The sequence below is a fragment of the Cnephaeus nilssonii genome, assembly GCF_951640355.1.
Source record: "Cnephaeus nilssonii genome assembly, chromosome: 6".
NCBI lineage: Eukaryota > Metazoa > Chordata > Mammalia > Chiroptera > Vespertilionidae > Cnephaeus > Cnephaeus nilssonii.
Genome location: NC_137077.1, coordinates 100,716,816 through 100,729,853, shown reverse-complemented (window position 1 = coordinate 100,729,853; position 13,038 = coordinate 100,716,816). Strand labels below are relative to the sequence as shown.

The 13,038-nt window shown below is 37.9% G+C and overlaps 1 protein-coding gene across 6 annotated transcripts in view; it reads left to right on the top strand.

Annotated features, from left to right (window-relative positions):
* Window positions 1-10,523, top strand: part of ZMYM2 (zinc finger MYM-type containing 2) — a 179,806-nt gene extending 169,283 nt beyond the window's left edge. For all 6 annotated transcript variants that reach the window (XM_079775649.1, XM_079775647.1, XM_079775648.1 and 3 more), the window contains 4 exons: window positions 6,093-6,207; window positions 7,104-7,355; window positions 7,671-7,791; window positions 9,848-10,523. In XM_079775649.1, the coding sequence (XP_079631775.1) occupies window positions 6,093-6,207; window positions 7,104-7,355; window positions 7,671-7,791; window positions 9,848-10,040 (681 nt within the window). In that variant the 3' untranslated portion in view covers window positions 10,041-10,523. The remainder of the gene's footprint in view (window positions 1-6,092; window positions 6,208-7,103; window positions 7,356-7,670; window positions 7,792-9,847) is intronic.
* Window positions 10,524-13,038: the final 2,515 nt, after the last annotated feature.

The following is a 13,038-nucleotide window of genomic DNA, read 5'->3' as shown; positions in this document are numbered from 1 at the left end:
TTCTATTCCATTGATCTATATGTCTATGCTTATGCCAGTACCAGGCAGTTTTGAGAACAGTGGCTTTGTAATACAGCTTGATATCTGGTATTGAGATCCAACCTACATTGTTATTCTTTCTCAGGATTGTTGCAGCTATTTGAGGTCTTTTTTGTTTCCAGATGAATTTTTGGAGAGTTCGTCCTAGGTCTGTGAAATATGCTGTTGGTATTTTAATGCGGAGTGCATTGAATCTATAGATATCTTTGGGTAGTATGGACATTTTAATGATGTTGATTCTACCAATTCATGAACATGGTATGTTCTTCCATCTGTTTATGTCTTCCTCTATCTCTTTTTTCAGTGTTGTGTAGTTTTCTGCGAATAGGTCTTTTACCTCCTTAGTTAGGTTTATTCCTAGGTATCTTAATTTTTTTGGTGGGATGGTAAATAGGATTGTTTTCTTAGTCTCTCTTTTTGTAAGTTCATTGTTGGTGTATAGAACTGCCATAGATTTCTTGGCGTTAATTTTGTATCCTGCTATATTGCCAAATTCATTTATTAAGTCTAATAATTTTTTGATGGAGTCTTTAGGGTTTTCTATGTACAGTATGATGTCATCTGCGAATAATGACCATTTTACTTCTTTTTTTCCAATTTGGATGCCTTTTATTTCTTCTTCTTGTCTGATTGCTTTGGCTAGCACTTCCAGTACTATGTTGAACAGGAGGGGTGAAAGTGTGCATCCCTGTCTTGTTCCTGTTCTTATGGAAAATGGTTTTAGTTTTTGCCCATTGAGTATGATGTTGGCTGTAGGTTTGTCATAAGACTTTTATTATGTTGAGGTATGATCCCTCTATTCCCACTTTGCTGAGCGTTTTTATCAGAAAAGGTTGTTGGACTTTGTCAAATGCCTTTTCTGAATCAACTGATATGATGATGAGATTTTTGTCTCAATTTATGTGTTGTATCACGTTTATTGATTTAAGGATATTGTACCAGCCTTGCATCCCTGGAATAAATCCCACTTGGTCATGGTGTATGATCTTTCTAATGTAATGCTGGATCCAATTTGCTAGAATTCTGTTGAGGATTTTAGCATCTATGTTCAGCAGGGATATTGGCCGGTATATCTCCTTTTTGTGGTGTCTTTATCTGGTTTTAGGAATAGGGTAATGCTGGCTTCATAGAAAGAGTTTGGAAATGTGCCTTCCTCTTGAATTTTTTGGAATAGTCTGAGAAGGATTGGTTTTAGTTCTTCTTTGAATGTTTGGTAAAATTTCCCTGTGAAGCCATCTGGTCCAGGCTTTTGTTTGCTGGAAGCTTTTTGATTATTGTTTCAATTTCATCAGTAGTTATTGGCCTATTCAGGCTTCTTGAATCTTCCTGATTGAGTTTTGGAAGCTTGTATTTTTTTAGGAATGTGTCCATTTCGTCGAGGTTGTCCAGTTTGTTGGAGTAGAGTTATTCATAGTATTTTTTTACTATCCTTTGTATATCTGTGGGGTCACTTGTTACATCACCTCTTTCATTTCTGATTTTGTTTATTTGGGCCCGCTCTCTTTGTTTCTTGGTGAGCCTGGCTAGAGGTTCATCAATCTTGTTTATCCTTTCAAAGAACCAGCTCTTGGTTTCATTGATGTTATGTATTGTTTTTTTGGTCTCTATGTCATTTATTTCTGCTCTGATTTTCATTATCTTCTTCTGGTTACTGTGGGCTTTTCTTGTTGCTCGCTTTCTAGTTCTTTAAATTTCAAGGTTAGATCATTTATTAACATTTTTTCTTGTTTTTTTGAGGTAGGCCTGTAGAGCTATGAACTTTGCTCTCAGGACTGTTTTCATTGTGTCCCATAGATTTTGGATTGTTGTGTTTTCATTGTCATTTGTTTCCAGGATGACTTTAATTTCTACTTTGATCTCGTTGGTAACCCAGTCATTGTTTAATAGCATGCTATTTAGCCTCCAAGTGTTGGATTTTTTTCCCCATTGTTTTTATTGTAGTTGATTTCTAATTTTATGCCATTATGGTCTGAGAAGATGCTTGATATGATTTCAGTCTTCTTGAATTTGAAGAGACTTTGCCTGTGTCTTAATATGTGGTCTACCTTTGAAAATGTTCCGTGTGCACTGGAGAAGAATGTATATTCTGTAGCTTTGGGGTCAAATGTTCTGAAGATGTCAATTAAGTCCATCTGATCTAGTGAGTCATTTAGGATTGCTGTTTCTTTGATGATTTTTCGTTTAGAGGATTTATCCAGTGGTGTTAGTGGGGTATTGAAGTCTCCTACTATGACTGTCTTGCTATCGATCTCTCCCTTGATATCTTCCAGAAGTTGTTTTATGTATTTGCGTGCTCCTGTATTGGGTGCATAAATGTTTACCAGAGTTATATCTTCTTGTTGAATTGCTCCCTTTAGTATTATGTAGTGGCCTTCCTTATCTCTTGTTATGGCCTTTACTTTGAGGTCTATTTTGTCAGATATAAGTATCGAAACCCCAGCTTTTTTTTGCATTTCCATTTACCTGAAAAATGTTTTACCTTCCCTTCACTTTCAGTCTGTGTGAATCCTTTGTTCTCAGGTGGGTCTCTTGCAGACAGTAAATATATGGGTCATGTTTTCTTATCCATTCAGCTACCCTATGTCTTTTGTTTGGTGCATTTAATCCATTTACGTTTAATGTTATTATTGATAAGTACTTGTTAGTTGTCATTTTTATTCTTAATGTTTGTATTTCTTCTTGCCTTACTGTTTCTTATTTTTACAGCAGTCCCTTTAGCATTTCTTGCATTCCTGGCTTCGTAATAATAAACTATCTTAGCCCTTTTTTGTCTGTGAAGCTCCTGATAACACCTTCAGTTTTGAATGATAGCCTTGCTGGGTGTAGTATTCTTAGATTCAGTCCCTTGCTTTGGGTCACTGTGTATATTTCATTCCATTCCTTTCTGGCCTGGTGTGTTTCTGTTGAGAAATCAGTTGATATTCTAATAGGAGATCCCTTGTAGGTAACTTTCTGTCTCTCTGGCAGCCTTTAAGATTTTTACTTTGTCGTTGGTGTTTGTCAATTTAATTATGATGTGTCTTGGTGTTAATCTTTTGGGGTTCATCTTGTTTGGGACTCTGTGCTCCTTGGACTTGCATAGTTTTTTTCTTGCCAATATCAGGGAAGTTTTCTGTCATTATTTCTTCAAACAGGTTTTCTATTCATTGCTTCTCTTCCTCTCCTTCTGGTACCCCTGTTATGCAAGTGTTGTTTCATTTTGTGTTGTCCCAAAGCTCCCTTATGCTCTTCTCTTGCTTTTTAAATCTTCTTTCCAGTTCCTGATGTGTTTGTGTGTTTTTTCCTACATTGTCTTCTAATTCACTGATGCAGTCCTCAGCCTCTTCTAGTCTACTGTTTAAGCCTTCCATTGTGTTCTTTATTGCAGCTATGTCGTTCTTCATCTCCTCTTGGTTCCTTTTCATGTTGGTGACATTCTCATTTAGCTCCTTAATTCTCATTGAGATGTATGTATTTGTCATCCAGCCATTTGAGCATTCTTATAACCATTAATCTGAATTCTTTCTCTGATATGTTGTTAGCCTCAATTTCATTTAACTCCCTTTCTGGTGATTCCTCTTTTTCTTTCCTTTGGGGATTGATTTTTTGTCTTCCCATGTTTTTCTGTAACGTTTTAATTGTAGATCCGATTGCTTTGCTACCCAGGTTCTTTTGGGGATGGTGCTACTGGTGTGTGATCTCTCAGTCTCCTGGGCTTGGTAATCTAGCGTAGCTCCCTACTTGAGCTTTTTGGGTTCTCTTGATGTAGGCCTGCGAGCTGGAAAGGTGCAATTGTGGTGTCTAGAAGTCAGCAGCCGTGGAGGGGGGTGTCCCAATTTTTGTTGTCTTGCGCCCTTGGTTGAAATTGTGCATGTCCATAGGGAACTCATAGTGGTACCCATGAACCTTCTGTTGGGGTGGTGGGGCTCATGGAGCCTACGCTCTGGAAAGGCGTGACTGTGGTTTTCAGAGTTCTGTAGTTTTAGGATGGGCAGACTCAGCTTTTGCTGCTGCCTCTGTGGTTGGATACAAGTGTCCCCAGTGGCGGCTCACAAGGGCACCCATGGTGCATTTGCCAGCAGGGTGTACTGACGCACTCTGAAGGGCCCTGGCGCTGAAGCCATGGGATTGCGGTGTCTGTGGGAAGGTATACCAGAAGAGGGAATTCAGTGTTTCTACAGCCCAGCAATGCGCCGCTGTTTGTATAAGTGCATGCCCAGCGCGGGCTCACAGAGGCGCCCAAGGGCTGCCTGTGGAGTGGTGGGCTTAGGAGGCCTGCATGCTGGAAAAGCGTGCAACTGTAGTGTCCAGAGTTCTGCAGCTGTGGGGTGGGAAGACGCAGTTTTTGCTGCTGCACCTATGGTGGATAGGTGCGCACTCCCAGTGGCGGCTTACAGGGGCACCCGCGGTGCGTTTGCCAGCGAGGTGCACTAAGCACTCTGAAGGGCCCTGGCACTCTGAAGGGTCCTGGCACTAAAACCGCGGAATTGAGTCCTCTGTGGGCAGGTATCCAGGATGAGTGAATTCAGAATTTCTACTGCTGGGGGGAGTGCCTCCCTGTTTGTCCAAGATCCCACCCAGTGGGGCTCACAGCAGCTCCCACAAGCGCCCTGTGGATAGATGGGCTCAGGGTGCCTGCCCTTTGGAAATGCGTGACTGTGGTGGTGCGTTTGTCGGCGCAGAGCTCTGACACACTCTGAGGGGCCCTGGTGCTGAAGTTGTGCAGCTGGGGTGTCTATGGGCAGTTATTTAGGAAGAGGGAATTCAGAATTTCTACTGCGGGGCAGCGCGCCCTTGTCTGTACAAAATCACACCCAGCAGGGGCTCCCAGTGGCTCCCAGGCGCTGCCTATGGTGTGGTATGTCCTGGATGCCTGCACAGTGGAAACACGCGAATGTGGTGTATGGAGTTCTGCTGGGGAAGGGGGAAGTTGCACTTACTGCTGCAGGGGTGGTGCACCTTTGGAGGTGGAGGTCCCAGGGTCCGCGGGTCTGCAGGTGGGGCAGCAGGATTTTGGCTGGAGTGGCTGCTGGGTCGTGGGCAGTGTTCAAGGCCTGTCTGGGTGGTAGTGCTGATGAGTTCCTAGAAAAGGCCACTCTCCCCTTCAAGATGGCGTGGGCTCCGGGCCTGAGTCCCACAGGCCGGTGAGTGCCTGCAGCAGTGGTATTCTCTCCCTGTTCAAGAGAGCCTGGTCTGCTATCCCCTGCTGCTCCTGCCGGATTTAACTGTCCCTCACTCACTCACACACATCCACACAGTCTCCTTTCATACTTAAATTTGTTTTTAGTGGTGTCCTAATATTTAAAATACTCACCTACAGTTAATCATTATTTACTTTCAAATATTATAGTACCCCTTACTGTTTGATGTAAGAACCTTACAACAGTGTAGTACTAATTCCTGTCTCCCGTTGTTTGTGCTATTTTTGTCATACATTTTACTTTGATATTATATCATTTTAAAATCCCATTGGAGATGATCTTAACTTCATTTAAATCATCCCTGAACAACCTTCACTGTTAAGGTTTGTCATGGTAAATTATAAGATTCATGAATTTGTTCTGACTCAGGAGAGTGAAGTATAGAGAGGCAGTCAGGAAAAAGCATTGCTTAGCCTAACAGAGTCAGTGCGGGAGGAGACCCTCACATTGCTGCAGAGTAACCTTTCATCCCGACCTCACCATTCAGAATTTTTCTTTAGTCATTGATAATTTAATTACTCTTACTTTCAAATGTAATTTTGTTTTCTCTATGTGCTATGTAATGAATACTGGAGCCAGAAATTCTGTATTTTATCTGACAGACCATAGATTCTCATCCAGTTCTTACACTCTGGATTCTTGGGTGTGTATTTCAACTTTGAGTTTTTTAATAACAACAGTAATTGGCAACTTATGATTCTTTATGATTTCTAGATATGTAGTAAAAGTCAGTAACCTCTCAGGTTTTATTAGTGTGCTTGTTTCTCTTATAACATTTGTTTATTTTTTCTTAAATAATATAGAATACAAATAATATAGTCACTATTTATAATTAGCTGGTTTTCCTTCAAGATTTTTTTTTTTTTTTTTTAGTACTTGTGTGGTAGTAATCGAAAAGACAACATATTTATCGATCCAGGATACCAGACATTTGAGCAAGAATTGAATAAAATCCTCCGAAGTTGGCAACCAAGCATACTTCCAGATGGTAATGCTCTTTTGAAATAAAACTGTTGCTAATTTGCTACTGGGATTTTTAATTTTACAGAATGTTCATAAATATATATACATATATATATACATATATATGTATACACACACACACACACACATATATATATATATAAAAGGCCAGTGTCCAGGACGACCAAACAACCGGTCACCAAGAGGTGCATTGAGCACCTCTTGGTCCCTTCACCGCGGCCCACAGGCTCCGATTGCAGCAAGGCGGGCGGCAGGCGGGTGGGGTGGTGAACGTGGTGTACAGTGGTGGGTGGGGCTGCAATCAGCGGCTGGCTACCATGCGCAATTTCACGTGCTGGGCCTCTAGTTAAATATAATAAGGAAATAATTTAAATTAGCATATTTTTCAGAGTATTTATTTGTGAACTCAATGGTTCATCTTTTGAGGAATTAGAAATGAATGTGGTTGATAACTAGTGTTTATGAAGAGCTTTGTAATAAATGTGGCCTTCTTTCTCTGGAGTAAGAAACTGGATATTTACTTCTTAAGCCCAAGTGGAGAGTATGATGTAAATAAACCTCTGTTTTAGATGTGTGAAGTAAAAATGTTTATGAATGGAATCACCTATGTTTCTCAGGAATTCTACAGATTTAAATTCCTTTCTGACCATTGTCTACTTATCCTATGGAATAGAAGTAAACATCCAGACCCTTACAGCAGAGGTGCTAGTTCCAGTCTCTTGTGTTCCCTAGCCTCCGTATTGCTAATGAGCTGCATAGAAAATTCTGAAATTCATTCCAGTTGACCTGGTGTGAATGGAAGATGGCAATAGGTTTGTTCTTAAATGAACTCTGTCTAGCTGGTAAATGAAAACTATTTTCTTTATTATAACTTTTAAAAAATATTTTTCTCTATTTAAGGGTCAATATTTTCTCGAGTTGAAGAAGATTATCTCTGGAGGATAAAACAACTAGGCTCACATTCTCCAGTAGCTCTTCTGAATACCCTGTTCTACTTTAACACTAAGTATTTTGGCCTGAAAACAGTGGAACAACACTTAAGACTTTCCTTTGGCACTGTGTTTAGGCATTGGAAAAAAAATCCTTTAACAATGGAAAACAAAGCATGTCTTCGATATCAAGTGTCTTCCTTATGTGGAACAGATAATGAAGGTATATAACAGATTTTTATTTGGGATTGTCTGTGACAGAGATAGCCAAACTTTGCCTTACTAAAGACTACTTAGGCCACTTGTTAAGAACCCTAGGACTGTCATTTTCATAAAAATAAGACAGACTATGTCTCCTTAAAACATCTCAGTTCATTTTGTTTGAAAAATTGTGAATTACCAGAAGCCACACTTAGGTCTCTGAAGGATACCTAGTCCCATTCTTTGGTAAAACAGATACTAGGACTGAATAGAGTAGGTAGTACTATCTTTCTTCAAGATTGGGCTTAGGAAGTTCATATAATTTTCATTTTTTAAGATAAAATTACTACTGGAAAAAGAAAACATGAAGATGATGAGCCAGTATTTGAACAAATTGAAAATACAGCCAATCCTTCTAGATGTCCTGTGAAAATGTTTGAATGCTACTTGTCTAAAAGGTAAGTGTTAATGATATTTAATTTTTAAAATCATTTGTTAGCTGCCTTGAATTTAAAATTAACAAGAAGTGACACTTCCCACTGATCCTTCTTTAGATTTCTCACTTATATCTAAGTCCATTTAATTATAACATTTTTAATCCCAATATTATAAAATACCAGTTTATATTTCATACTTTAGGATTCAAGCATATGTTAAAAAATAGTTCTCTACTAATGAAATTACTACTTACTGTCTTTTCATAATCCTGTAAACTTTTAAATTATAGCACTTCTAATGACTGTAAAGTAGGGGGCACAAATCTTTTTTGCAAAGGATCAGGTAAATATTTTAGGCATTTTTTGGGCTACAGAATTATTGCAGCTTGTCAATTCTGCTTTTATAGCTAGAAAGCAGCCATATACTATCTATATACATATATAAAAGCCTAAGTGACCATCTGATTGGTAGCTATGATGTGCACTGACCACCAGGGGGCAGACGCTCAACACAGGGGCTGCTGAGCTGAGGTGACTTGGCAGCTGTGGTTCTCGGGTGAAACCAGAGAGGAGGGAGCCCAATTCACCCCAGAACCACCCTCTTGTAATCTGGGACCCTTCAGGGATGTTGGAGAGCTGGTTTTGGCTCGATCCCGCAGGCCAGGCCAAGGGACCCCACTGGTGCACGAATCTGTGCACCAGGTCTCTAGTATATAAGTAACAGTCATGAGTGTGTTACAATAAAACTTTACACAAAAAGTGATGGGCTATAGTTTGCCATGCTATGGACAAAAGGTAAGTTCAAAGGTAGAATAAATAGGGGGAGAGGAAAATGAAATATATACATTTAAGAGAAAATTGCCCTTTAAGAAGGTCTGAAAGATAAAAGTGTTCTGAAAGCACTATGCTTTTCAGCTATACCACTATTTTCCCCCTAATCTGATACCAACAGACATTTAAAAATATTTTAAACCAATGATATGTTTAGAGACCATAAATTATTTTATACTTGTCCATTAAATATGCATTCTGTTTTTCAAAAGGTTAGCATGAATATATTTTCTTGTATAATCAGTTTTATAAATTACTAGAGGCCCGGTGCACAAAATTCGTGCATGGGGATGGGGTGGTAGGTCCCTCAGCTCGGCTCGCACCCTCTCACAATCCGGGATCCCTCGGGGGATGTCCCCCTGCCTGCCTGATTGCCCCTAACCACTCGCCTGCCTGCCTGATCGCCCCTAAGCACTCGCCTGCCTGCGTGATCACCCCTAACTGCCTCTGCCTGCCTGCCTGATCGCCCCTAACTGTCTCTGCCTGCCTGCCTGATCGCCCCTAACTGTCTCTGCCTCAGCCCCTGCTGCCACGGCTTCGTCTGTCTGGAAGGACGTCTGGAATGACGTCTGGAAGGTCGTTTGGCTTATCAGGTCTAATTAGCATATTACGTTTTTATTATTATAAATTGTTTGGTCCCCAGGTTAGCTCTCAAGAACCCATAGAAATAGTAATGTTACCCATAGCATGATGGTAATACTTCTGGTGATGGTTTGGGGGTGGCCCTATTTGGCTGCAACAGAATCACGATCTTCCAGTGGTAGTAACTATTTGTTAATCAGAAATTCCTATTTGAGTGTTATCTTGTTGGTATTTTCAAAATTAAGCTCTATTGTATAATGCTGGTATTTTTATTTTATGTGCTACCATATTTCAATTCTAAGAAACATTTTTCACATTTTACCATCTCTGAAACTCGGCTGCATGTTACAATTGATGCATTTAAAAATTATAATTGGCAGTGTTTTACTTGTTTGGTGGAAATATTAAAATAATATTTCAATTAATGGTGCCTTGGATTCAGTGAAGAACATGATTTAAATTATGATGGAAAATAATCTTTTGTCACAGAAATTAACTTTCAAAATATCTGAAGGATAGTGTATTTAACGTAGGTAATGAGGTGCATATGTTCAGACCACATAATGTGGTTAGTGGTCATGGAAATATTCCCGAAAGAAGAACAGAAAGTTGTGGGGAATTTTGTACATACACTGTAAAATTGACTTTCTCCTTTCTCCCAAAGTCCACAGAATCTTAATCAGAGAATGGATGTTTTTTATTTGCAACCAGAATGCTCTAGTTCTACAGATAGCCCTGTCTGGTACACATCGACTTCACTGGACCGAAACACCTTGGAAAATATGCTTGTACGGGTTCTTTTAGTAAAAGATATTTATGATAAAGACTATTATGAACTGGATGAAGACACAGACTAAAAAAAGAACATTTCAGAAGCATTCGGGATAAAACAGCATTAGATAGTCGTGCTGCTAGATCTTTACTATGGAAAACATTTCAAGTTTACTTCTTCTGTTTTGAGTTTTGTAGCAGTGTACCCACACTGGGTATTACCATGTAAATAATCTGTGAGTGAAAGTTGCCATTATTCTATGTAGTTGTTTTAGTATACTTAATAAATACATTCAAATTTTTTTATTATTTATTTGATTAGGTATGTTTGTAACTTTTTACATTACAAAATATGAATGAGAATGTGCCATGTATAATTTTTCCTTGTAGTAAGAAACATCCATATTGCACAATTCTACTGTTGCACCGCTTCCTTGAAGGGGGCTGGCTCTTTTACTGGGTTCTTGACCACATGGTTGTGTATGGGTAGCACTACTAAAAGTTTAGAATTTGCAGTGTCTTTCAGAATTTTTAAAATAAACTGTAAACTAATAGGCTGTTTTTTTTGTTTGTTGGTTTGTTTTATTTTTTGGGTTTTTTTTTGGGGGGGGGGGGTGGGGGGAGGGAGTTTTGTTTGTTTTATTTTATGTTTTAGTTACCGAAGCCTTACAAGGTTATGTAGAGAGAGACCATCTTCTGTACCAAAAATAGACAAGAGAATGCTGTCAATATTGGTGTACTGTAATGTGAATCTATACTGGTGAAAAGAACTTTTGTTCCCTTATTAAAACCTTAGTGTCCTTTTCTCATTTGTGGCTTTCTGCATCACTTCAGTTAATTTATATATATATATGTATGAGAATAATGACATTGAAGACATGATAATTGAGGCATTTTCTTTGTAAAAATGTCTGATGAAAGTGTAAAATTTGGTTTTCTTTTTTTATGCCAACTATAAGTATCCAAAATCTCCTTCATTTATAGAAGTTTGATTTTTCTGTTTTCTCCCCTATGGGTACAGATCATGTTTTAATACCTGTGTAGTGCTCTAAAACTTTACCAATTTTATTAGAATTCTTGTGTCTGTCCTCAAATATGACTGATGCATACATTGGATAAAATTATTTTTAGAAATGCCACTCCTAAAATAGTTGTTATAGAAAGTCAGACTAGTTTCAAAAGATAGTATCACATGTCACCATAAAGATTACCAGTGTAGTGATTCTGATGTTTGAGATGATTGATAAACAGAGGAAGAAACTGATAGATGAAGTTTATCTCAAAAGAAATCACATTTGTTGTTAGACTGTTTGGCTTTTAAATTTTAATTACTTCTTATAGAAGATTGCATTAAAAAACTTTGTGCTCTGCATAGCAACTTACCCATTCAGACCTTTTCTTTCAGAACAATGTTTACTTAAAATCCTGCCTTCTAGAGACTAAGCAGAGTGCTAGCTGCAGATTGTCAGAAAGAAATCCTTTGGCCAAATTCATATGGCATGCACATAGTCATAATTTCTTGTTTCTAATTCCCCAATCACCACAGTGACATTAGTTTTCTAAAATTGTTGGGGCAGGCATGTGGCATTGGGCTCTATTCCACAGTGGTTAGGTTATGTCTCACATCCCTTAGATACTGCTCTTTTCCTTAGGATAAATGTTAGCATTCGGAAGTAATTTTCGTAGTCACGATTTGGAAAAATTTATAAGTGTAATCACTGTATATTTAAGTAATAGTTATCAGAAATATTTTGGCATAAAAATTACTTCATAATACTCTTGTCTTACAAGTTTGAGTAATGTTTCTGTCCGCTATTTTATATTGTTAACTTGATGGTTAGATAGTAACAAATCTGATAATACTTTACTAAAATATATTGCTCATTGTCTATTGGATGAAGAAAAAAGGGTAACATTTTAAAAATATGTAGTACGGTAATACAAAACTTTCTTCATCTCTGCTTCTTTAAGAATTTTCCTATAAACGCATCTTGCTGATAGAAAGGTGGTTAACCCTAATCGTCTTTCCTTCTTGAAAGTGGTGCTGTAGTCCCTCAGAGCAATAAACTTTCTCCCAAATGTCAATGTGTATTTTACCAAATACCACAAATTTCTGCCATGGTTCTACTATTAAGCACCCTGTCTTGCTATTTACATTTCCTTTTTTGTATGTTTTAGCTTTTCTAAACCAGAAATGTCTATATACTTTTGATCTTGATATGATTGAGGATTTAGAGCTCCTGGCTTGTTTTTATTGCAATCCAATGATTGAAAACTTTACTCTCAGGTGAAAAGAAAAAAACAAACTATTTAATGAGAATTGTTTATTCTGTGAACCTTTATTTTACCTAGAATGCATTCATTGGTTTCTGGATCTCCCTATTTTGTGTGGTCATAGCTGACTGCTGAGAAAAAGGATAGCAGTTTCTTTCTGCTTCTTAGTAATTACTGATTATAGCATCCTATAAATATAACTTTATTGCCTTTAGATGTCTATTAGAGATGCTATATTTTTCTGTTCTGAAGATTTTGCCATTTAAATTGAACTGATGAAAAAGTTTTTATACATATTGAGAGAAGTGAATTTTGCATGCAAATTAAATCTTCATTAACACATTTTTAAGGCTTTTAACTGTATTAGGTAATATATTAAAGGATTTTTCTAGACAAGAAGTATTTTCGGGGGGGGGGGGCAAGAATACATTTTGTTTAAATAGTTCATGGTTTTTCTTTTATTACATGGAGTTGTTACCAGTGTGTTAAACATATTCATATAGGAAGAGGATGCATATTGTGCTGTGCATTCAAACTTTTGTCACTTTTTCTCATGGAATTTCCCTTTGTCCTGGCCAATTGTAATTTGGGAATGGGGTAACTTGTTTATGCATAGTATTAAGTATGACAGTATTGGAGAAGTCATAAAATTACAAATTTTTGATTTGTGCTACTCTAATGTGGGTTCGTTTCATCTGAGATCTTAAATAACTTGCAGTCTTAAATCACTATAAAAATTTACACTATTTTTTGCCAGTTATTTCCAAAATGTATTGTTATACATAATGCCACGTATGTTCTAAGTTAACT